General features: G+C 35.2%; 1 protein-coding gene across 10 annotated transcripts in view; it reads left to right on the plus strand.

Annotated features, from left to right (window-relative positions):
• Window positions 1–24,483, plus strand: part of LOC138693211 (uncharacterized) — a 693,974-nt gene that overhangs the window by 80,767 nt on the left and 588,724 nt on the right. For all 10 annotated transcript variants that reach the window (XR_011330247.1, XR_011330245.1, XR_011330246.1 and 7 more), the window contains exon 2: window positions 15,800–16,320. Coding sequence is in view for 2 of the 10 variants with exons in the window: in XM_069816998.1 (XP_069673099.1) it covers window positions 16,002–16,320 (319 nt within the window). In the remaining 8 variants the exon portion in view is untranslated. The remainder of the gene's footprint in view (window positions 1–15,799; window positions 16,321–24,483) is intronic.

Raw genomic sequence — 24,483 nt, forward strand, 5'->3', positions numbered from 1 at the left:
AATTATTATTGAGTACAGCTGGATATGAATCCACTCTCACCGCAACGACACATTCCCGCCTGTGGGTGGCGGGACTGCAGCGTTACTACTCGCAGTTTGCTGCAAGCAGCGTGTTAGGAGACTTTCCATGCTATACGACATGAGCAATGAAGATTATAGGAATCTAACGAAGAAAGATCAGTTGTGGGATGAACTAGGGAAAGAACTGCATGCACTTGTATTTATCACTGCTTTATACTCTTTATTTCTGTATTATATAGAAGGCGAATCTCAAAACTTCATTCGTATTTTGATGGGTCCAACAGTATGTCACATAACAATAGAATACATGTAACATGGTTTATTGTTCTGAATGAAAGGGCGAGAGCAACGGTGAATTGTTCAATAGTTGAGCAATTAGGACTTTTTCCATTGGTAATTGTCAAAAATTATGACATAACGTTTCGAAGAGTGGATCTCTCTTCTTCTTCAGGTAAACACCTACTGTGAGGATCGTTACAAAGAGCTAGTCTGTCTGATCGACGACCGTCAGGTCGGTGCGATATATAAAGACGGAAAACCCGATGTCATAAGCTGCTGTAACGTGAAATATATGGAATAAAAAGAAGAATACCGTGATTGTAACTAAATTAATTATATGGAACAATAACACAAACATCAAGGAATAATATAGGCTACACTAATAATCAACAGTAAAAATAGTGGAATTATGAAAAAATAGGAATAATGAACGTTATAATTTTGTGTTATAAATTTGACAATTGGCAAATGGAAAAAGTCGAAACTGCTCAGCTATTGAATATAATATATATATATATATATATATATATATATATATATATATATATATATTTTATCAGATTAGGACCTAGTTCTATGTATATATATATATATATATATATATATATATATATATATATAGAACTAATATGGAATAGAATAGTAGCTTATATATTATTTACTCATAAATTTAAATAAGCAGATACCAAAAATTACGTTAAAACAGCATATCATGCTCAATTTCAGAATGCTATAAAGCACTACTAATTAATTTGGTACAATATTGTACGCACGAAGTTCTTTTCATTAGCCTACAAATGAACTTATCATCAAGAACTCATTATAGGCCTACACTTTTATTTCAGATAAAGTAATGACACTTTTTTCACTGCTTATTTTTTAATCCCTACTATACGCTGAAGATAATTTATTTAATATCAACTTTAGCGTTAATACACTTAATTATAATAGGTCTACAAGGCAAAAACATAATTTAAAACATCCAACTATCGCTTAAGTAAGTCTAAACATATCTTTATTACGTGATTTCAAGAAATTTAACGCCCAAAATGTATAAAAATTGAAAAAACCATTAGTAACTTACGCTAATAATATTAAATTATCGGATACTTTTCCTCAACTATGCAAATAAATTGGTGGCATGAGTCCTAAAGCTGTAAATATCAGTGAACAAAAGACAACCCCGTCTCTCACACCTATTAAAAATCACTGAGAAAGTGATGTAGAGTGGGACTTTATGATTTATTTTATTTTTCTTACTTGGTTATTTTAACGATGCTGTATCAACTGCGGGGTTATTTAGCGTCGATGGAATTGGTGATAGAGAGATGATACTTGGCGAGATGAGGCCGATGATTCGCTATAGAATACCTGACATTCGCCTTACGGTTGCGGACAAGCTCGGAAAAAACCCAATCAGGTAATCAGCCCAACTGCGAATCGAACCCGCGCCCGAACGCATCTCCGGATCGACAGACAAAGCCGATTGAGCTACGCCGGTGGCTCGTTATGATTTATCTCAACTATAGCCTACCTTATTATTGTTAAGTATTTATTAGAACAGTGGTATTCAATCTTTTTTGCTACCGTACCCCTAACATATATTTGTATCCCCAGACTGCATTGCAATTATATAAGAACGAAAGACTATGATTGATGTCGTACTAAAAATAATAATAATAATAATAATAATAATAATAATAATAATAATAACGTCCTGGACCTACTTTTTATAACGATTTCTGAGTTGTCTCGTTGGTATGCAAGAATAATAAATAATAAATATTTACAACTAAATTAACTTTAATGAACATAAGTAAAGCTTGACAATGAAACACATTAAGAATGACTATGCAAATTAACCTAAGAGAACATGAATAAGACCATATACAAATTAACCTCCACAAACGTGAACATGACAATATGGCTACCTATAATACCAAACATTTCTTCATGGCTACATTACCAAACCCAATGTCTGCACCACGTAACTTCTCGGCTATCAGCAAGCCGAGCTTTTCGTTCCAAATAACATTCCCCAATAACACGTACAACTGGAAATACGACCAAAGACACAGCTTACCAATATAATCACAGTCGCCCCATAGAGCATTCTTATAAGAGCACTGATCACTAACACAGTACCCCCTATAATGCCGGAAACACACCATAGTCACTCCGCACATATCTCGATCCCTGCAATAATATTCATGAGCATGTATCCACGTTCGGGCACACCGAACTAAAATCGCCACGAACTTGTGGAGAGCTGCATCACGACAAGCCGAAAGAATAGAGATTGGTCTAGCTGGGACTGTATACTGTACCACTACTCTAGCCATCATGACTACCGCCTTACTTCAACCATCACCATTATTATCGTCAAAATTCAAACATTATGAACACCACTGCTAACTTAATATTATTACCGCCATACTCAGTTGGCTGAGGCGCTTGCTTGCCGATCTAGAGTTGCGCTCAGACAACGGTTCGATTCCCGCTTGGGCTGATTACATGGTTCGGTATTTTCCGAGGTTTTCCCAGCCGTAAGCCGAATGCCAGATAATTCATGGGCCTCATTTCGGCAAATACCATCTCACTATCACAAATCCCATCGACGCTAAAGAATGAAGCAGTTGATACAGCGCGTTAAATAACCAACTAAAAAGTTTACCGCCATACTATTACTACCAATATCTATTTATACTACCGTAAAATAACAACACCACCGCTAACTTAACCAACACCATTATTTTCGTCATACATCAATCATGAACATCAACATCAATACTCACATCAACTCCAACATCATCACCTACAATACAACAATATCAATTATTACTACTACCGAAACAATTCAACTATCCATACTGCTATAATAAACTCCACCTTAACTACCAAACCACTGTTAACTCCAATATCACAGTCAACAGTATCAACACGATTGCAAGTAACGATCGTCAGCTCATCATTGTTACCGGCGTCACACTTCAACCATAAACACAATCACTAATAACTCCACCGCCATCACTATCAACACCATTACCGTGTATTAACCACCATACAGTAGTCATTACTATAACTATCATCGTCACTACCAACTCCACTTGAATAGGTGAACTGAAATAAATTGGGGGGGGGGGAAGTGTTGCATGACTGTCTTCAAAATTAACATATATATATTTTTTTTCATGAAGAGGTCTTAATATGACGTGTATTATTTTCAAAAGAAAATCGTGAAATGTAAATAGTTTGCGTGTCAGGTTGTCCAAAATTTTGAAAATTACCACTGGAATACAAAAACGTGTTGTTGAATATCTCTTATTAAAAGAAATATTACATTATCAGACTTCATATTTATACAATAAATTGTTCTTCATCTGATACATATCGTAAAGTGAGATGTACTGCCTGATAGACTGTAGAATATGAATGTTATGAGTCATGTTCTTGGTTACCTAATCTCCTAGCAACCTGCAACAGTGTAGATATGTATGAAGTATAGTTTGGCGTTATCTAACCTTAAACAGTTCAAGTCTGCTGCTCATTGAACATACGAAAAGAAACAAAGCTAGGCGCTTGGAGATTTGTGCTCTAATAGAAGAATTTGTTAGGAAATAATAAAATGTATTTTGTTAGAAAGAAGACATTTTTAATTTGAAACACGTAAAATGTTTACAGTCATTGATTGTAATGTGTAGACTCATAAAGCACGCACTCATAATTTTTTTCTCAAGTTTGTGCAGACATTTATGTTTTATTTATTTATTTTTTATTTGTGAATTCCAACCTTTAATCAGATATAAAGTATCTAGATGTGCTTTACTTATTGTAAAAATTAGGAGTAGACAAATTCCGGGCACCAGGTAGCCATGGCGACTAAAAATCTTATGTGGCGCCTGATTTTTGTTTATTGAATTCAAAATTATTTAAGATTGCAAGATTGTCACTGCAACTAATACATGTGTTAACAAAAAAGTAGTTAAAGGATGAAATTCGAATGTGCCTTTAGATTAATATTATTCCATTCGTTGCGCATCTCATGATATTTTCAGTACATAGCTTCAATGAAGAGCAGAGAGCGTCTTTGAGAGCATATGTTTGCTCTGCTTAGATATTTAGTATTTTTAATATTGTTTAATATATTTCAGTAAATGTAACTTTATCTTAGCGCGAATGGTTTTCTCATTGCATGTGTGGAAGAAATATGCTAACTCCTGACTTTTTTTTTTTAGTTTTTTCTATCCCTGGTTAAAATTATTTTTATTGCATATAAGCTGCCTTTGAATAAATTCTCCCTTATTATTATTATTATTATTATTATTATTATTATTATTATTATTATTATTATTATTATTATTATTATTATTATAAGTCATATTTTGTACATGAATAATATTCCTGTTGCTCACCGACTTAATAAGCAGATGTAAACACAATACCGGAATGTGCGGGGAGATTAATTCACTCCACCGTTAACCAAACGTAGGACTCTAGTTATTACAGATAAATTTATTTAGAATTGAGTTTATCATCGAAGCGAAAGTAGATATAGCATTATCTTAACATAGTAGCAATTAGTAGGCCTACTAACTGGTATACCGTAAAATGGGGTCAGTTTAGTACACTTTTGACATATTTGTATGTGTGCAGAAGATTATATTTTTTCTCAGTACAATTTGAATTTTTTGTGAAAGCTTCAATCCTATTAATGAATTTAAGCTGTTGTGCAGGTCTCTACATACATGACAATGGTTACAATTTTGTTGTTTGTTTGTACTAATGTTACCTCATCGAATGGGGTCAATTTGGTACAAGCTGGTCTCCCTATGGAAAAGCATAGGCAGAGACACAGTGCTATTCTCAGAAACATTTCTTCAGATTCTCAAGAAGTACAAGATAAATTCTACAAGAAGCGTGAAAAACCGGATAAGTCCACTTTTTGTGAAATATGAGTTATTAGCATGTATCGATTCCCAGTGCCGAGTTTTATAACGTGAAAAACCGGGGAAGTCTAATACCAATTAGTTTAGATGCTACAGCATGGTGAAATAAGGGGTAGAACAGAAATTGATGTAAAATTCTTGGTAAGTCGACTAAGCTTGTTATTCACCTGCCAAGTACGAACGAGCAAAAGCATGTAAGTCTAATTACATCACTATTCGTTTGTCAAGTCTTCATTTTGGTTGCGTGTAAAACCGGGTAAGTCGAATTACTTAGTTATTATAGTCCTTACAGTTTCGTATCAAGAAAGGAGCAGTGCGGTAAGTTGATTTGTTCACGTCCGCATAATTTCTTCCATGTCGAGTTACCAAAATTTTGCTTCTCAGTTTTCAACAAGGAAAAGGGAATCAATAATTAGAAACAATTAGAACAACCATATTCGAAAAGAGAACGTCAACAATATGGATGGGAATTAAATTTAAGGTATTATCATTTTTTTCTTGTTTTAGCAGCAGACAGACGCGAATTAAGATATTTTTGTACCCACAACAATCACAAGCCCGTCAAATCATAACTGCCTTGTGAATGAGCTGTGAGTTAAGCATTTATTGCATCCCCCCTCTGGCAAACTAGCGAAAGTGACAAATAAGCGACCCTGCACTTAAGGTCTATATTTTACTTAGTACTTAGTAACTTAGTAACCATACCATGGTTTAATGTCACACAGTAGCAAAGTGAACTGTGGTTCGACTTACACAATGTCACAACGTACACGTCTTCTTATTAATCTAAGTTTAAAAAATACTCACAGTGATAACAGTTGTTTTGAAGATGCTAAGAGAAGGAAGATAACTTAACCTCAGGAAATTACTGATCACAGTAGTAATGGTAAGTGATATTCTTTCGGCAAAAACGTATTACGGCGAACGCCAGTAGGGGAAATTATCCCCACCCGCGCCTCTCGGCACCTCGCTCGCCTGCTCTCTCTCTCTCTCTACTGTCTCTCTCTACTATATGTCCCGCTTCGATGGATCACTGCCTACCACATTGTAATACGCATTAGACAATACGCATTAGCAAACTGTCCACAACCACAATGCAATACGCATTAGACAATACGCATTAGACAACTGTCCACAACCACAATGCAATACGCATTAGACAGTACGCATTAGACAACTGTCCACAACATGTACTGACACAACACAATGTAATGTGGTTTTCATTAAACAACACTCACCTGTTAACTTTGCACGTCCTCGAAGTAACACAATAGTCTTTTTTTTCCCACAGGTTGGACACTCGTAATGAGTACACGTCTTCGGTACGTATCATCACTACACGTGGTTACGTCTGTACACGAAGTTGGACACGGACACAATGAAGCCACTCCCGTAGTCAACCCCTATCAAGCGACATTCACAAGCCCACCAGTTTCTACCCACGCTATTCGGTCATTGTCCCCTTCTACAATACGTTATGGCAGTTCCCTTAAACTTAAATAGATTCATTTTCCCTTCTATCGCCAACTCGCCTCGGTAGCCGAGCGGTCTAAAGCGTGAACAAAAAGCGTGCGTTTAGGTTTAGGTATGAACTTTCTCGGATCGAATCTCCCCTCCTGCGAAGTCGTAAGAAAAAGAAAAAGAGAGAGACGTGAAGCTAGGAACAGAGAAGGAGAGACAGAGACTGACAGGATGAAGTTCCTCTTTTGCTTAGTAGATGTCGTTACTGTTTTTGTTCCACTTTCCTACACTAGATGTCACCCCACTCTAAACCCCTATTTCCACTCTTTCCGGCTAGGGTGTGTGGTGAGCTTGTAGGGGAAAAGTGGAAAGGGGACGTGGGCGGAGCTTTGCGTTCGCCGTATTACGTTTTTCCCATTCTTTCTAACAACGTTGACAGCTTGACACAGTATTTATCACATATGCTACTTTCTTGGTACTTTAACTCAGCGGTACCCAACCTGTGTCTCACGGACCCCAAGGAGTCCGTGATAGATTCAAAAGCGGTTTCCAAGCCAAGATGTATTTTCAAAAGTATTTTAATTATTAAGCCTAACTTTAACTTTTGCTATTGCTTTTCTCAGCTTCTTGGAATATTTATTTGTTATGCCCCACTCTGTTACAGAGTTCACCAAAAATGCTTCCGGCTATAAATTAAGCATTTTAAAATGAACCGAATTCGAGTATGAATGTTAAGGGGTCCGTGACACTAAGAAGTTGGAAACTCCGCTTTAATCGACTGTTGTTCAATATGCGGCTCATGGGCAACTTGTAAGCATAAATAAATTTAAAAGACAAAACATAACTTAAAATCCGAATAAAGCAAACAAATAGTTACAAATTATCAGGTATATGTTCGACAGTCATTCTATCATTGCTGTAAAAACATTGAAATCATGAGCTGATATGAAAGTAAACATATGGAGGACTGTGTGTTACAACTTCAGGACCCTTATTTTTAGGTACATTTCTACTGGCTCATGCACAAAAATCATGTAGTGAAGATCTACTAAATATATTTGGACCAGATGTAAATGAGTGTACTGAGCCTGTAGATTTCGATTCCGATGATAGTGTAAAAGATCCAGACTATCACCCTGATGAAGTCATAGCAAACAATCAATTTTACACCTCAATGGATGAGAGTGAGGAGGAAGAAAATTCTGAAGACACCAATGTATTCAACAACGATCAGGAACAGCAGTCCGAAAATTCTGAGCCAGATGCTGCTGTTCAGAAGAAGAGAACTAGGAAGGACAGACAAATTAACAAAGAATTGAGGAATAAAGGAAAATCTGTTTATCAGAAAAAGGGAAAGAAGTGAAAGCAAGGGAAATGCTTACCCTTAAACCATGCCGAATGAAGTGTCTGGAAAAGTTTACGGAAGAAGATCGCCAAAGTGTTTTGAGGAATATTGGGCTATTGGTAATCATGATAACAGGGTCAGATATATTTCCTCATTGATAACAATTAGTAAACCAAAGACTCATCGTGTGGTTGAAGACAACGCCAAGTTAAGGGAAATAGTTTGTAAATATGAAATTATAATTCAAGGTAATAATCAGTCCATCTGCAGGGAATGCTTTCGTAGAACATTTGGGAAAACAACCGGTTTCATTGAGCGGGTAGCTAGTTAAGAAGAAGGAATCGTTTTCTGGAATTATTGCATCTGATTGCAGAGGAAAGTTTGCTCCTGCAAACAAAACAAAAATGGAAGATTTACAGTCTGCAGAAAGTCATATTCTCTCCTTCCCTAGCTATGAGAGTCATTATTGCCGAAATAGAAATTCTAAGCGGTTTCTGTCCTCTGATCTTAATATATCAAAGATGTATAATTTGTACAAAGACTGTACTAAAAATCCTATTTCACTGAAAATTTATTCTAGATGCTTCCATGAACTTGATCTGGAATTCAAAAAACCTAAACAAGACACTTGTCATAAATGTGATGTACTGAAAATGAAGATCAACACTTTGGCAGGAGAAGCTAGGGACTCTGCAATACAAGAACGAGATACCCACCACAAGGCTGCGGAGGAGTCATATGAAGCCAAGAGGCATGATAAGGAAGTGGCTCAGAAAGATGACAGAAAAGCTGTGTTAGCCTTTGATTTGTAGCAGTGCCTACAGACAACTTACCTTACAACATCAGTTTCCTTTTATAAAAGGCAATTATGGACATTCAATCTGACAGTCCATAATCTAGTCAGCAACGAAGCTACATGTTTTATGTGGAATGAAATCACGTCTGTAAGAGGGGCTAATCAATTAGATTCCTGTCTCTATCAGTTTATTTTGCAGTTGCCAGATCATGTAGAAGAGATCACATTTTATTCTGACTCTTGCGGGGGACAGAACAGAAACAGTATTGTGGCAGCTATGTTTTCTTTTGTTATTGACAAGAACCCTAACATCCGTGAAATTCACCACATGTTTTTGGTGAATGGGCATACTCATATGGAGTGCGATGCAGACCATGCAGCTATCGAGAGAGAAAAGAACAGGACAGGGATGAAAATAAACCATCCAAATGATTGGTATCAGCTCGTGAGGTCTTGCAAACGTAAGAAGCCATTCAAAGTATTTGTGATGGAGGGACAACATTTTCTAGACTTCAATTCCTTGACGAAAACAAGTGGGCCCTACCTAATGAAGAAAGTTGATACAGAAGGTAATAAATTTCTGTGGACCAGCACTCACTGGCTGAAATACACTCGAAAGACAGCGAAAATATTTATCAAGAGTTCTTTCTCCGAGGAAGAATCTTTCCGACAACTATCTATCCGTAGACGTGGCAAAAGTACACTACCCACATCACTGCCTATGATTCATGAGGGTCCTGTTTCTGTCAGTGCTGAAAAGAAGGACATCTTGGAACTTTTACCACTGATCGACAATGTCTTCCATGACTTCTACAAGAACTTGAAAGTTGACAACATACCCAATATTGACCCGGATTTGGAGGAATTGGATGCAGATGGAGAAAAAACCAAGTAACATGTGAATAACATGTGTAAATGTCTTATAAAACATTATTGTATTATGCCAAAGTTCTTATACTGTATTATTCAATATTTTGAAAAGTAGTGAAATAATAATTAAAATGGATGTTTATGTATATACGTAAATAATGATTTTTTGAAAATTTGTGCATAAATATGTAAGTCCCTGTAAGAATTTAACAATAGACGAGAAAAACCGGGTAAGTCACTTTAAGCCAAGAACCTTTAGTGATAGATAACTGTAAACATTTCCTCTTGAAAGCCCGTATGTGAATACATATTTGTGCAGGATTTCAATTCCCCAAATTAATTACACGATTTAGGAGAGTCTTGTGAACTTTGTTTTCTTCCTCCTTTAAAATTTACAATTGGAGACTTACCCTTTTTTTCACGCTTCCTGTAGAATTTTTGATATAAATAAAACAATATTTTTTAAATTTTTTAATTTTCAAATACAGTAAGTATATTTGGCAACGAATTTATAAATTTACCATTTTCTCTGTAAAAGTTACCAAAAATAATACAAATAACATCAACACAAAGAACAATCTTTATTTATCACATAATAGGTACAACATGCTCAAAAAAATAAATCTGCTAGGTGAAAACCTATATAAGACCATCTCTTCTTTAGACATTAGTCCTTGACGAAAAGTTTCTTTAAATCCATTACAAATAAAAACAGGTCAGTTTGAGCTGATTTTATTTCTTTTTCTTTGATCTAGAACAGTGATGTCAAAGCAAGCGCATTTTTCTGACTTTGAGGTCGTGTGCGTGCATCAAGCGCTAGGTATGGAAGGAGGAATAAGCAGCCTGTTGGATTAAGAAAACATTGGTGCACAAACTTCAAACAGAACGTGAAATTTTATGTCGTTAATTTTATATGGCTTCTTTCTGTGTTATCTGTATGTCTGTAAAACAAAAGTACTAACACCAATTTTTTAATATTGCAGTTGTGTTTTAAACGTTAATAAAATAATGAAGAGTTAAGAAGGAATATTAACATAAATTCCATAATAGTACAACTATACTGTATTAAGTGGAAGAAACACATCATTCATAAAGAAAGTGATATCCCAAAGAAAGATATTGAGTATGACATAATAAGTATAAACATTTTCCATGCGAATATATTAAAAATTTCTAATGCAGTATCTTCAGTAGGCCTAATACATATTTACGGTATATTACATTTACGAAAACATTGCTTAAATAGCTGTAAGGTTACTAAATAAATAGGCCAATATCTGAAAATTTCACTTTACTATAAAAAGTTGGGAAAATATTCCTTTTGAATGAAAAAGAAACGAATTTGTGAAAAATGAGCATTAAAATTAAAACTTACATTCTTATAATGCATTTATACTTCTCAGACAAATCTAAAAATTAACATAGATACACTTTTAATAAGTTCTCTTCCCTTCAACTTTTGAAGCAGTGCTGGCCATCCCTGTATATAGCTCGACCAAGCGGCATATACTGTCTCTTTCATCTGTCTCTTTCCTTTCCGCTGTAAAGCGCTCAGGCTCTCCTGAGCTCTAAAACGCGCGCTTGCGCCTATGGGCTTCATTTGACATGACTGATCTAGAACGTCATGAAGGGTCTCTCTTGTGTAGTTTCGACAGGCTCTTGAACCCAATTTACAAACGTAATTCCGTGGAACTTTTTCTGTAACGAAAAATAGTATCCTTTAGATTGAAATACATGTGTATACTAAACTCAGCTCTCCAACCTTTAGATTTAACATGCGTACTAAACTGACCCTCCCAATTTTTATTTTTACATTTTAGCCGAATAGAATAATAATGAGTGTACTGAGAGAAACAAATTATATCTCAAATTAAACAGGTATAATTAATTATTAAATATCACACTTAACATTGGTTGTCACACAATCACAATCGTGTTGACATTCACAGATTGATGGAACTTAATAGCTCGGTTCTCCAGTTGGCATGTGCATAACCTCTTGTAATGACAATTAAAAATGGAAGAATCACGTGATTGACCAGTGTGACAAACTCTGTGACATATCACCTATCTCACCTACATGATAGAACTGCGTTCTTTTGTCGAATCTTTGAACTACGACACAATTTCAAATTCTGAACACACGAGAACGTAGGCCTACTAATTTGACCCCTACGTACTAAATTAACCCCATTTTACGGTATCTTATCCCAATGTTTAAATGTTAGTCTATAAAGTAGGTGGATTTGTGATTTATGTAAATTTCTGTCTATTTACTCTTCTTAAGAATGTGATCCTAGTATAAGAATTTCAAATTTTATTTTAGAACCAACAGAGACTTTTTTATTTTTGTATAATCTTTGTAACACTCTGGCATCAGAATCTTAAATTTCATTAAGTAAAAAAAAATATATATTTATGAATCATGTTAAAGTTTCTGTCATTTTCAAGTCTTCTTTAACAAACCGGAATTGTCGTCCAACACGAGCTTTATTTTTCCTGGGGTTCTTTCATGTAGTGTTTTTATGTGTGATGTTATTAAATAAATAAACAGATAGACAGATAGATAAACGAACAAACAAACAAACAAATAAAAACCAGAAGTTTTGCAAATATAACACGGCTATCATCAAGTGAACAGACTGTAATAACGAAGCATGAAATGCATTAATAGAAACATTTCCCGTATCTTTTCATAGATATGTCAAAGTTATACAGGATATTCGCAAATTAATGTTACAAAGGTATTATTATCTCGTAGGGAGAATGAATATTTCAAGTTTCTGTAACATTAATAATTAAAAAAATAATGGGTGTCATAAAGATAGTATACTTTCTCATATACCAAGTGCACTACGCGTATCGCAACAATTCATTTCATTTTACAAATCATATTCCTGTTTGCAGATTGTTTTACTGAACTATCACATACATGGAAAAGAAATCATTCACTGTGATCCACGTAACATAAAACTTTCATCTGTTATGCTACGCACGAAACATTATTTGATATCTCAAAAGTAAGATATCAGACTTCATTATTGTAAGATGTAAGGTATAAATGCATGTATGTAATTAATTTTGCGCCATTGCTCATAATACAGACCTTTGTATATTAATTGCTTTTTATATTATATTGCTAGTAATACTACTTTGCTATTTACGAAAATCCTTTCCTTAAATTGATATAGGCCTGCAGTAGAATCTCTATTATCCGCGGTAATGAAAGGGATACTTTATACACATTTTATACTTAATTCTTATTAAATCGAGCACAGTTGTAACATCTGTTTCGTATTTTTATGCAAGATGAGCCAGTCTCTCTTTCCCCAAACCACTAAAGTATTTGCACTTTTTTTGCGATACTTAGCACGAACACGCTTTCTTTTGACACTTATGAAATACATTTTGTCTTTAAGTTGTACAGTACGGCAACTTGAATATTAGACCATACTGTGTAAGTGTAAAGATTTGTAATAACACTCTAGAAAAAATATGTATTAATATAACGTACAGTAGTACTTCATATGTTCTGTAGAAAAGAAAAATAGCGAGAAAAAGACAGTCGGATAATCCGCCAATCGGTTTTTAGGGAGACGGATAATCGGGGTTCTACTATATTTATAAATTTGAAAAAGCATTAGTTTTTATAATTGGGTTTTAACTACATTTGTAACTTATCAAGAAACCAACAGCCTCATCTAAGCAAGTACAAATATTTTAATAGTAGCCTAATAATACTTTATTGAACAACTCTTTTAACTGCAGTGATTATTCAGCATCGAAATTCAACGTAGGGTAGTTAAGAAATAACTGATAATTTTACCTGGCGCCCTCTATCAGAGGAAATCATTTTACAAGCACAAAAGGGTCCCTTACAACTTATTGCAAAAAATAGCTTGTCTTTTATTACAAACAGTTATCTAATCGTGCAGTCGTGTCTGTTTTTTTTATAACTCTTTGCTATGAGGAAGGAATTCTGAATGCACATTTACGACTTACACAAGCTACATAAACAACTATTTGGTAATCCAAAAATATAATTCTTTCTTATATTTAGCTCAGTCATTTCCAACTGGCCTAGTTGTGACGTCGGAGCACGCTTTTCCTCTCGGAGAAGAGACCGAGAGAAACAATCAGAGCCGAGCTCGGTGCAGTGGTGGATCGTGCATTGTCTGAGCTGCTAGCTCTGGTTGAATGTATAAAATGTATGCAATGTAAAGACTAAGTAATATACAGAAAGGAAAACAGATGTCGATTCGATTGATCATTATGAAGCCGAGACGCAGCACTGGCAGCCGGTTGAAACCAGGCCTGCTATACATGCTAATAATACAAAGAAATACAAAAATGAAATAGTATTAGGTACAGAATTAGACTTATTATACATAATAGAAAAATACAGTAGTGGTGGTGGTGATTTTGGTGGCGGCAGTAATAAAATTTACATATTATATTATAGGCCTATACTGTATCCAAGGTATACCATAATTAAATGAGCTGGACTTTTGTCTTATTTTTTAAAATTCCATTCATTTATGAACCAACTACAAATATGCAAAGTCTACATTGTAAATCTACCAGCTCAGCCAGCCAAACATAGATTACACACTTCATTGTACAGTACCTGTATTACGTAATCTTAATATTTCATCATTTGATATGAAGTAAAAAATGACATTTAATTTGCAATTAAGACAGTATTTCTCTATCTCACTTCAGTTACTCACATTCAACTTTAGACTAGAAAATATAAATGGATACTGGCGTTTTTCTGTCATTTGTCTTAAGCACCTTGTTGTAGGAAATTGTAGTAGGCCTACTGGATAAACTTACAAACATTAGGACTTAAAAACATCGTTAGAGCCACAGTTTCGAGTTTTTTTGGGGTATCTCATTCTTTTCTTGCTACGTAAATCCACTTGAATTATGAAAATGTGTGCTAAATCTTTATGGTAGTTAAAACTTATCACAACAATTTTTAATTGGCCGCTATTTCCACACACAAGCTGAGAATCATGACTGTTTTATCTACAGATGGCAATGAGAGCACTTTATTTTGTAAATGCCAGATTTTTTCTTGAAGTCATTTTAATTTTTCCCTTAATTTTTCTTTCATACTTCACTTCCAACAGAAATAGTTATTTTGGAACACTTTACAGAAAATTCAAGGTTGTTGCAGTTACTTGCATTTTCATTTATATCTTCAACCTAGAAAATAAGATATAAAATTATTTAAAGACACGTAGTTCTGCTATGTAAGTTATATCAGATGACTTTCTACGTAAGTAAAATATGCCTACCTACTAAATTAACTGCATTTAGCTTGGGTTGACAGAAAGGATTTTTATTAAAAGGCCCAGGACTAATACTTTAGTCTAAGAATAAATCCACATGAACTTAGCGTGCATTAAATGTGTCACAAAGATACCACAATTTTGTAAGTACGAGTATAATAGCATGTACCTACCATGTTCCTAATACACTAATATATTATTATTATTATTATTATTATTATTATTATTATTATTATTATTATTAGGTACTGTAAACGCTAAGTTAAACTGGTTTGCCAGACACCGCTACTTTGATAGGCCCTGGCATTGCTGTCTGCTCCGAGAGTCTACCTGGATTGCTATGGAGAACGAGAAAAGCCCGCTATGACGTCACTGGGCATTGAGTTGGAAATGACTGATTTAGTTGAACATTAAATTATTTCATTTATATATGTCATTTTGAATTAATTAAGTACATTAGAAGCAGGAATGGTTTCACAATATAATGAAGTGCTTAATATTTGTGAAAGATGTAAAACATAATATATAGACTATCAGTACTTTGGAAATGTCTTATGTCATCTTCATGATTCCTATTTTTTAAATTATGTGCGAAATCTTTAGAAAAAAAAATTCTGAAAAATGTATACATATTTCATATGACTAACAAGATACAAATGTGATGTATATGAAAATAGAATGTTTTACATATTTTATATAACTAACAAGATACAAATGTGATGTATATGAAAATAGAATGTTTTTGTAGTTCACAACTTTATTTTTGTTTTTCTCTCTTTTTCAGACACTGAACATTCAACGCTATGCAGTTCATTTTTACAGAAATTTCGAACACCCAGTGTACATTTGTGTTGAAATTACAGTGGTCATAATTCCCTGTTTTTGCTAATTTCTGTTGACATTTACTCTCGTATAATGGGGGTATGTGTGAAATGAAACTCAACGTATGAAACTCCCCACTCAGACATCATATAAATCAGTGCGACATGAGTGAGAGGTCCGACGAGGAGGCGTCTGTGGGGAGCGACGGGCAACCAATCCCCAACGACCTCAAATACTCGAGCTCTGAAGGATCTGCCAAAGACAAACTGTACGAGCCCAAGAAGAAGAGGAAGATAATCCGTGTTCTTACTGTGCTGGCTTACGTGTTATCCGTGTCGCTCGCGGCGATCATGCTATCGCTGTACTATGTGTTCCTCTGGGACCCCAAGATCCCCAATACAGAGAGAGGAGCCATGGCGCTGCGGGATCCGGAGCCCTTCGAAGTTGTGAGGAATATTTCTTGCTTCCACTTCGCCCCTCAAGGTAAACGCACTGCATAGTATAACCCAATTAACGAATAATAGTGTTGGAGTGCAAATGCAAATTTATACAATTACAAATAATTCTGGAAATACTTGACTGTGACTCAAGCAGTACGATTTTTATTCACGTCTAACAGACCAGGTTTCAATTCTTGACATGAATGCGGAGTTCATCTTATTCTAGAAGAGATTAGCCCTTCTCAGCGAACTAGTGGTTACCATTCCATCTCAACTGAGGATGATGAACTTTTAAGAGTGATAAAGATCTTGAATAGGACCTTCTTCAAAAGAGAACTAAAGCCAGAAGCCCCATTATGTCATATAAAAGAACTTTGTCCCTGAGTGAGAGGGTTCCAAGGAAGCTTTTCTCAATTTCTCGCCCATGTCTAATTTCTAAAATTGCATAATGAAGCCATAAGATAAGTGTGGTCTAAGTGGGCGTTCCATTTATTGTTCCATTCCATACCTTTATATCACAACCATAAGAAGGATATAATACGAATGTTCGCTCTCGTATATTTGTTCCATGCTTTCTTCTTAAATGGACTTTTATACAAGTGGGTTTCAAACTTTTATGGTCTTCATTCCATCAAACCAAACTAGGGGACGTATAATTACAAATAATCATAGAAGTTATAGACAGAATTGTATCTAATAAGGCAAATCCGGCAGTGATGCCGCGGCGGGGGAGTTGTCCCATTTTCGAGTTCTGATGGTTCAGGTCATTTTCGGTAGATGACAATACATTATATTGTTGAGTAATTTAAAGCAAGCATTTTGAGTTGATGTATTGAATATTTGTGACGTTTTAAGTCAGTTACAACTGATTTAATAAGGCAAGTTTCTTAAATATAGCGTCAAAGTTTTCGTTACTTTTCATATAAAGTGTCTGAAGTACTTTTTATCGCAATATTATTGAAATTTCACTGCATTAGATGTTTATAACATTCTTCCTCTTGCCTTCACGTGATGTTGCAGCCTTATTCAAAATTCAATATGGCAAAGTAGGAGGTTGAGGCATCTCTACCTGAAGTTTGGTGGATATGCCGCAGGAATTAAATGGATAGATACCGCAGAATAGAAAATTGAATAAGGCAAACTCAGCTAATTTCTCAGTACGTCTAATTTCGCAGTATCTCATTTATTAATTACTTATGGAGTTGTCCGTGTTTGTTTGAGCTTACAAAAATACGGATAAATGCCAGAACCTGTCGAGGATGTTTCATGCAGGAAGATCGTATTGAAACGCATTCTGGCGAAAGTTATGCAACTATCTGCTTTAGCAGGTGTGTGTTTGCTCAGATAGAGTGAGTAAATTTGCAGTGTTGTGTCTCTGGACGTTTTATCGTCGAGATATTCAGAATTGTAAGTATCAAACTGTGATTAATGAATTATCCACATTCTTATGATTAATTTGAATCATTGCTTATTGTTTTATATGAAATAGTTGTTCGTAATATGCTTTTGCCGGTACTCAGGTTCTTAACCAGTTTACGCTAGTTGCCGGCAGAACAGTTCGAGTGGCACGCAGATTCGAACTTATTTTAAGAAGCGTTATGGGCTAAGTATGCGCCAGCTAGAAAATCTGTCCTACCATAGAGTAATAGCCTCAACTCGCTCGAATTTGATTGATTTTTATGATGTGCTAGGGAGTGTGTATGAGAAGGCAGAACTAATTAACAAGCCTAATCTCATTTGGAATTTAGATGAAACAGGGTTTTCATTTGTTACCAAACCTAACAAAATTGTGTTCCCGAAAGGAGCAAAGTCTCTCTACATTCAAACAATGGCAGAGAAAGGAGAAACAACAATTGCCTTGATAGCGGAAACGGATTCGGATTAGGACTAAATAGTTCTCATATTTTTTTTCTATCTTTAGCATAATGTTTAATGCAGATATGTGTTAGATAAGTTTATTAGTTTACAATTAATATGCAAGCCTTTTCCTGTTATTCATTTTAATAATTCAAGCCCAGTTGTTCTATATTTATTGCCTAGTTTGCTAATGTGTGTTCAGTTCATGTGTATAAACATGTACTGATGTTTAGATTACATTAAAACATGTTTTGAGCTAAAAAGTGTATTCTTGAAAATTGCACAAGTATTACTGCGAAACTACCCGAGCGGTGCTGCGAAGTTACACGAGTTCCTGAAACACACACATATGATCTCATGTTTTAGATGGAGCTATTTCCCTGTTGGGAAACACTTAAAAAATAAAACTTTTATATCCACCAATACAATTATATCTATCGATTAACTGCTGCATGAAGGAAATTTTTTCAAGTATTTTTGTTTATAATTATAGACAGAAAATCTTAATACTGCGAAATTATATTGCCGTATATACTTTTATAAATTCATAAATATGTCTACCTTGAAGTTTATTAAATTAATTTCTTTATTTATTATGTTATCTCGCTACTAAGTCGATAATTGTTTATAAAAATAACGATGAAATTGTTTCTTTTTTTTTTTTAGATCTTAGTAGATTACAGTACAACACAAAATACCTACTGAATATAAAAGAAAAGCGAATGTGGACAGGGGTCAGTGGAGTGAGGAGAAACAGTAGTCCAAATGCTCAAATCAGGAAAAGACTGGCTCTGAAGTTCAACAAGCGATTGAGAATTGGGAAAACTACGTACTAGCTTACAATAAAAGAATGATGTTTGGATCTAGTATATAGACTACAGAAAATGGTTTCCATACGGAGAGAAAACGTGTGTCAATTGTAGTATGGAAATAGCACGAGTCAAACCACACCAATAAAAAGTCAAGCTTTCCCACTCAAACTAAGTACTAAACATCCAAATTATAAATAGGTACTTTGAGAACCTTACTACTTAAGTAGTGAATAGGAATATTTTCAATAAGTTAGACGTGTTATATTTTCATTTACATACGGTTTTATATTTAATTCAAAGTGCGGCATCTCAACCTGAACAGAAGCGGAAACTCTACGGCATACCCGGGAGAGATGCCTCAAATCCAGCTTTTTAAATATCCAGGAAGCTTTAATTTCTACACCTGTTCTGCGTATATATTATAAAAACCTATATATTAAATATATTTCTTCTGAATTTTCAGCCGTTTTGAGCTGGAGAAAAATTATAAACATAAATTTTAAAAGTGCGACAGCACTACCTGATTTGCCCTATATACTGCATAATATGATTGGAGTATACTTTAATAAAATAAGTAAAAGCCAAAATTGTATGTACATTCGTAAGTTAGATATAATTATTTTCGAGAATATTGAACCAAGTGACTGCAAAATTCAGTAATGAGGTAATATAAATATAACAGTTCATAACGCTGATTATTCAGTATGAATGATTACTGCAAATTTCCAATATTGAAGGAATGTACTGAAATGAAATTAGATAAATATGAATTATTATTGACCAACTTTTAAGGTGGAATATACCGAGTGTACATAAATGAATATCGGAGTTTCGAGGATGTATAATTTCTTTTACCTGCGTTATAATATGAACTATATATGAGGAGAAAGAATAAGTCTTCGAGTTTTTAAAACACGCAATATAAATTCTCAATGTGAGCACCTGTTGTTACACGGCATCCATCCAACCGATAGTCGAGTTCTTCCCATACTCTGGCCAACATGTCTGATATAATGGCCACAACAGCCGGAACAATCCTATGTCTCAAGCCAGGTTGGGTGGCAGGTAGTGGTGGCACATAACCAGAGCTCTGATATATCGCCAGTGGTGAAAGTCATATAAAGTGAAATCAGGGGATACTGGAGACCACCTAAGTAAATTCATGTTCTGAACATGACGATCCAGCGATGAGTAAAAACTTCATTGAGCCAATCCTGCACTTCGTTAAGAAAATGAGGGTGTTCACTACCTTGCTGCCATATGATTTCTGTAAAGTATCCTGCAGCTCGAGAGTCATCGCCATCTTTAACAGTAGCGCTGTCATGCGACAGAGTGATGTTACAACTTTTTGCGCGTAAAATTATCAGTACATGTGTTTATATAGCCATGCAAACCAAATAAAACTCTGATATTCTTTTGTGTAAACCCGGGACATATTTCTTATTTATGTAACAAACTTTGTAAAATAATTTATAAGTTTGTTATTCCTCGCTCTGACATCCCTACAAATATTTGCGATTAGTTTGCGTAGATTTGATTCAATCTGTCTTCCAATATAGTATAATCGGACAGGGAAAAACTACAAAATTTGCATTTTCGTCACTCATATTTCTTCAAAAGCAGATAATTAAAATTTGCTTAAAGAAGTCAACTGATTATCCAACAAATTTGATTTATTTGTATTTTAATGTTTTTCGAATTGTAGAAATAAACATAATTAAAATATCATAAGCATCCTCAAAAAAGTAAAGAAGAACCGCATGTATACTCTACCAGAAGAAACCTGACGTATTCTTTAGCTGAAACGAAATTCTACATAACCGCTGGACTAAATCACAACCAGAGTTATGGGTCAAGGTCACACAATTTCATATTGATGATAAACTCAGATCTGAGTAATTTTAATTTTGATAAATTTAAGAGTACGAGGGATCGGGCATAAGTCATGGCAACTATTTTTTTTTTTCAAAGTCAATCGATGCTATTACGAAAATAATATCGTATGCCGTGTGTCGCATGGCATCCACAGTAGCCTACTGTATATGATCACAGAATAGCAGTGTGATGTATGGTCATAGCACAGAGAGTACTGTGAATTCAGGTGTGAGTCAATCGCTGTGTCGTGAATTCGTATTACGAATAAGTGGTCACATCACTAAGAGGATGGCACAGACAGCGATGTTACGTGTAATGCATAATGTAGTTGTGAGTTGACCGCCGTGCACAATGGCTATGGCCCGATGGGTTTTTAGGTTGATACGGACACTCTACTACTGCAGGCATGAATGACAGCGTATCTGTTGTAGAATCGTATGCCAAGAGGACGATATACAAGAGTTGGTCCTTCCTTTGAAGTAGAAAAGATGGCTTCATAAGAAAAGATTACCCTTTTTCAATCCCGATCACCATTTCCCACTGCAAAAGACAAATGCTCTTTTATATGCTCCTCCTTATGTACTTTCCTAGGAATGGCAAGTAACAGCGGTATGAAAAGGATTTCTTTCAACCTCTGCCAATCTGGCGTCCTGATGTGGTGTTGAAATTTTTCTTCTACCACTCCCAGCTTTTCGACCAAAAAGTTGCCGAACGTACGTAATTTTGCACCCACCTCCGAGCTGTCGTTTCTGAAACGTGGAAACGGCTACCTGCCTCGGATGCCGAAAAACCAAGGCGAATCACAGCCCGTATTACACTTTCTTTCGTTCCTGCATCTCTTTGTGAAACCATGTCAGTCAAAGTCAGGCAGAAATGGCGTCGTGGTTTCCTCGAGATATAAATACATGTAAGAGTCTTATTAATAACTACTATTTCATTTGCAGACATAAATTCCACAGAGTTAAAAAATATAGGCCTAGTTCATAATCTCGACCTTAGAGTCGTAATTTGTTTTCTAAAGACATGCATTGAACTGTACCCACACAATGCGTCCTTAATGATTGCTTAGATTATTGGTTATACACTAGTTACAAATACTACTACTGCTGCTGCTGCTACTATAACTACAAATATTATTGTCATAAACGTAATCTTTTTGTATCATTATTAAATATTCAGACTATAATGTAAATGAATGTTACGTTTAAGTGTTTCTGGGAATGCGTTGCATCACATCAATACCAATTAAATGTCGTAGCTCAGTCGGAAGAGCGTCGGAATTTACGTTCAAGGTTCAAATCCTCGTTACTCTTTTTCATTTTATTTTGTTATAGGATAGGCCTAGTATAAAGTAATAATATAAGGAGAAAACTAACACTAGATTATGCAGCTGTATTGTTCCAAACCTAACACTAAATTTATATTATTTATATCGCTAAAGAACGATAACAGAATACAATGATAACTTGAATAATATTTATATCGCTAACGAATGATAACATAATAAAATTATAACTTGAACAAGGCTCGAACTAACAACCTTCGAATAATTAAGTGAGCACTCTACCGCTGCTCTACGAGACGCAGATAAGGAATGACTCCTGCTTAAACACCATAGTTCAGAAATTGTTTCAAATGCGCATCTACAAGGGCATGCATCGTGTAACATCACCATGATCAGAAGTGGATTTAGAATATATTCGCTATTCACGAGTGCGGTAATGTCTTCTTTTGACAGCTGTACACTGACGTTCAAAGATATGTGACCTACGACTTAATGGCCGTGTAAGCGAAATTTATAACATGGGATAAGTCACAACCAAATATATAAAAAATTGACAAACTTTGAAAGAGTTCTGCTAATTCTCAGTAGGTGGCATCATTATTGGAGCGATTAAAAAGTGTCAGGAAAAATTATTATGTAGATTAAGCACAAATTATTTTTATGATTGACAATATCAGCGGTTTCCAGCTAAACCGAGCGTTGTTTTACAATCAGTAAACTAGTATGACAATGCGGGTGTTTTTATGTACTATTGGCGACACTGACTATTATCTTCGCTATCTATACATAGAAGTAATAACGAGCAAATGCTGGGTAACTTTCGGTGCTGGACCCTGGACTCATTTCTCATTTCACAAGCATTATCACCTTCATTTCATTCAGACGCTAAATAACCCAAGGTGTTGATAAAGCGTCGTAAAATAACCTACTAAATAAATAATAAATAGAAGTAATAACAAAATAAGCCACACTTACCCAATAAATTATCGATCATTATTGATTGGTAGTGTCAGATATCTTTGAAAGTCAGTGTAAGTACAGATACTCTGCCATTTCATTTGCATATTTCAAAATTTCGAACCGCGCGTATGAGTTAAACCCCAACCCTCGTAAAATTAAGGAAATTGTTTAATATTCATATCCTTTTCTTCTTTTTCTTATTATATATTTCATTCAAACATATTTTGTTCTTGATTTGATTTTTAATTCTTTCCGAGTAATTTCTATTTTTTTTAATTATCACTCTATTAAATTGTGTAGTTTTATTGAATTTTTGTTAGATCTCTATTGTACGTTACTATAGACCAAAAATTTTTACATACAGAAACAGCCTCCGAACACGAACTTACTCAAACGGATTTGTGCTAAGTTTATTATGTGTACCTATTAATTTTGAATTGTAGTAGGCCTATGTAGCAATAAATGCAGTATAGTAGACCCTCAATAATAGGAAATCTGATAGGCTAAACCGATCCCAGCCAAATTAATAGGGAAAACTACGAACTGAATTTGATCCCCTCAGTGCAAATCCCATAAGATATTCCTCGGTTAAACCGTGCTTAGACGACTGTATAGTATATAAGAGTGTCTTGTGCTTTGGGGCTTTGACAGCTTTCGTGGCTTAACAGTATTTACTCATATATTCATTTTAGGTACGTAATATGTATTTGAATTATTATAGTTCTATTGTGCGAATACAGGTAAATGAAGTCTTGTTCTCACCTCCTACACAGGTCATACTATTAGCTGGGGCTGTCATCTTATGTTCCGCCCCTACATCATGTAACAAAAATCTTCAGCGTACCCATACACACGTCTCTTTAATGTCACAGCGCCGCCACGACCATGGGGAGTAATGGGTTGAGAGGACAGAGTCTGGACGTTATCTCTTCAGAGAGTACCATCATGTTGAGAGCAGTAGTGCGTGAAGCAGCTACTAAGGTTGGATAAAAAGTAATGGCAACAGTTCGATATTTCTGACATGGCTTTATTCACAGGGGTGCAACATTTACGTACCTTCTATATAGTCGCCCCCCTTATTTATTACCTTTTGCCATATGTTTGGAAGGCGTCGTACACTATCACCGCGTCCATCTTTGTTGATGTTTCGTATTGACCGCCCTAAAGCACGGATAAGTTCATCTCTGGTATTGTACTGGCTCCCTCGCAGTGGTTCTTTCACTTTGGTGAAAAGATCGTAATCGCATGGATCATATCGAGTGAGTACGGTGGAGTTCCAGTAGTCTGCGTTTTCCGTCTGCCTTGGAGGTATAGCGTGGTGCAGTATTACCCCATCGATGTCATACGAGACAATGAACATCACTTTCACAGCACTTTGTGTAGGGTGCACTTTCTTCGGACGAGAAGAACCTGGATG

The sequence above is a fragment of the Periplaneta americana genome, chromosome 17 (assembly GCF_040183065.1).
Source record: "Periplaneta americana isolate PAMFEO1 chromosome 17, P.americana_PAMFEO1_priV1, whole genome shotgun sequence".
Lineage (NCBI taxonomy): Eukaryota > Metazoa > Arthropoda > Insecta > Blattodea > Blattidae > Periplaneta > Periplaneta americana.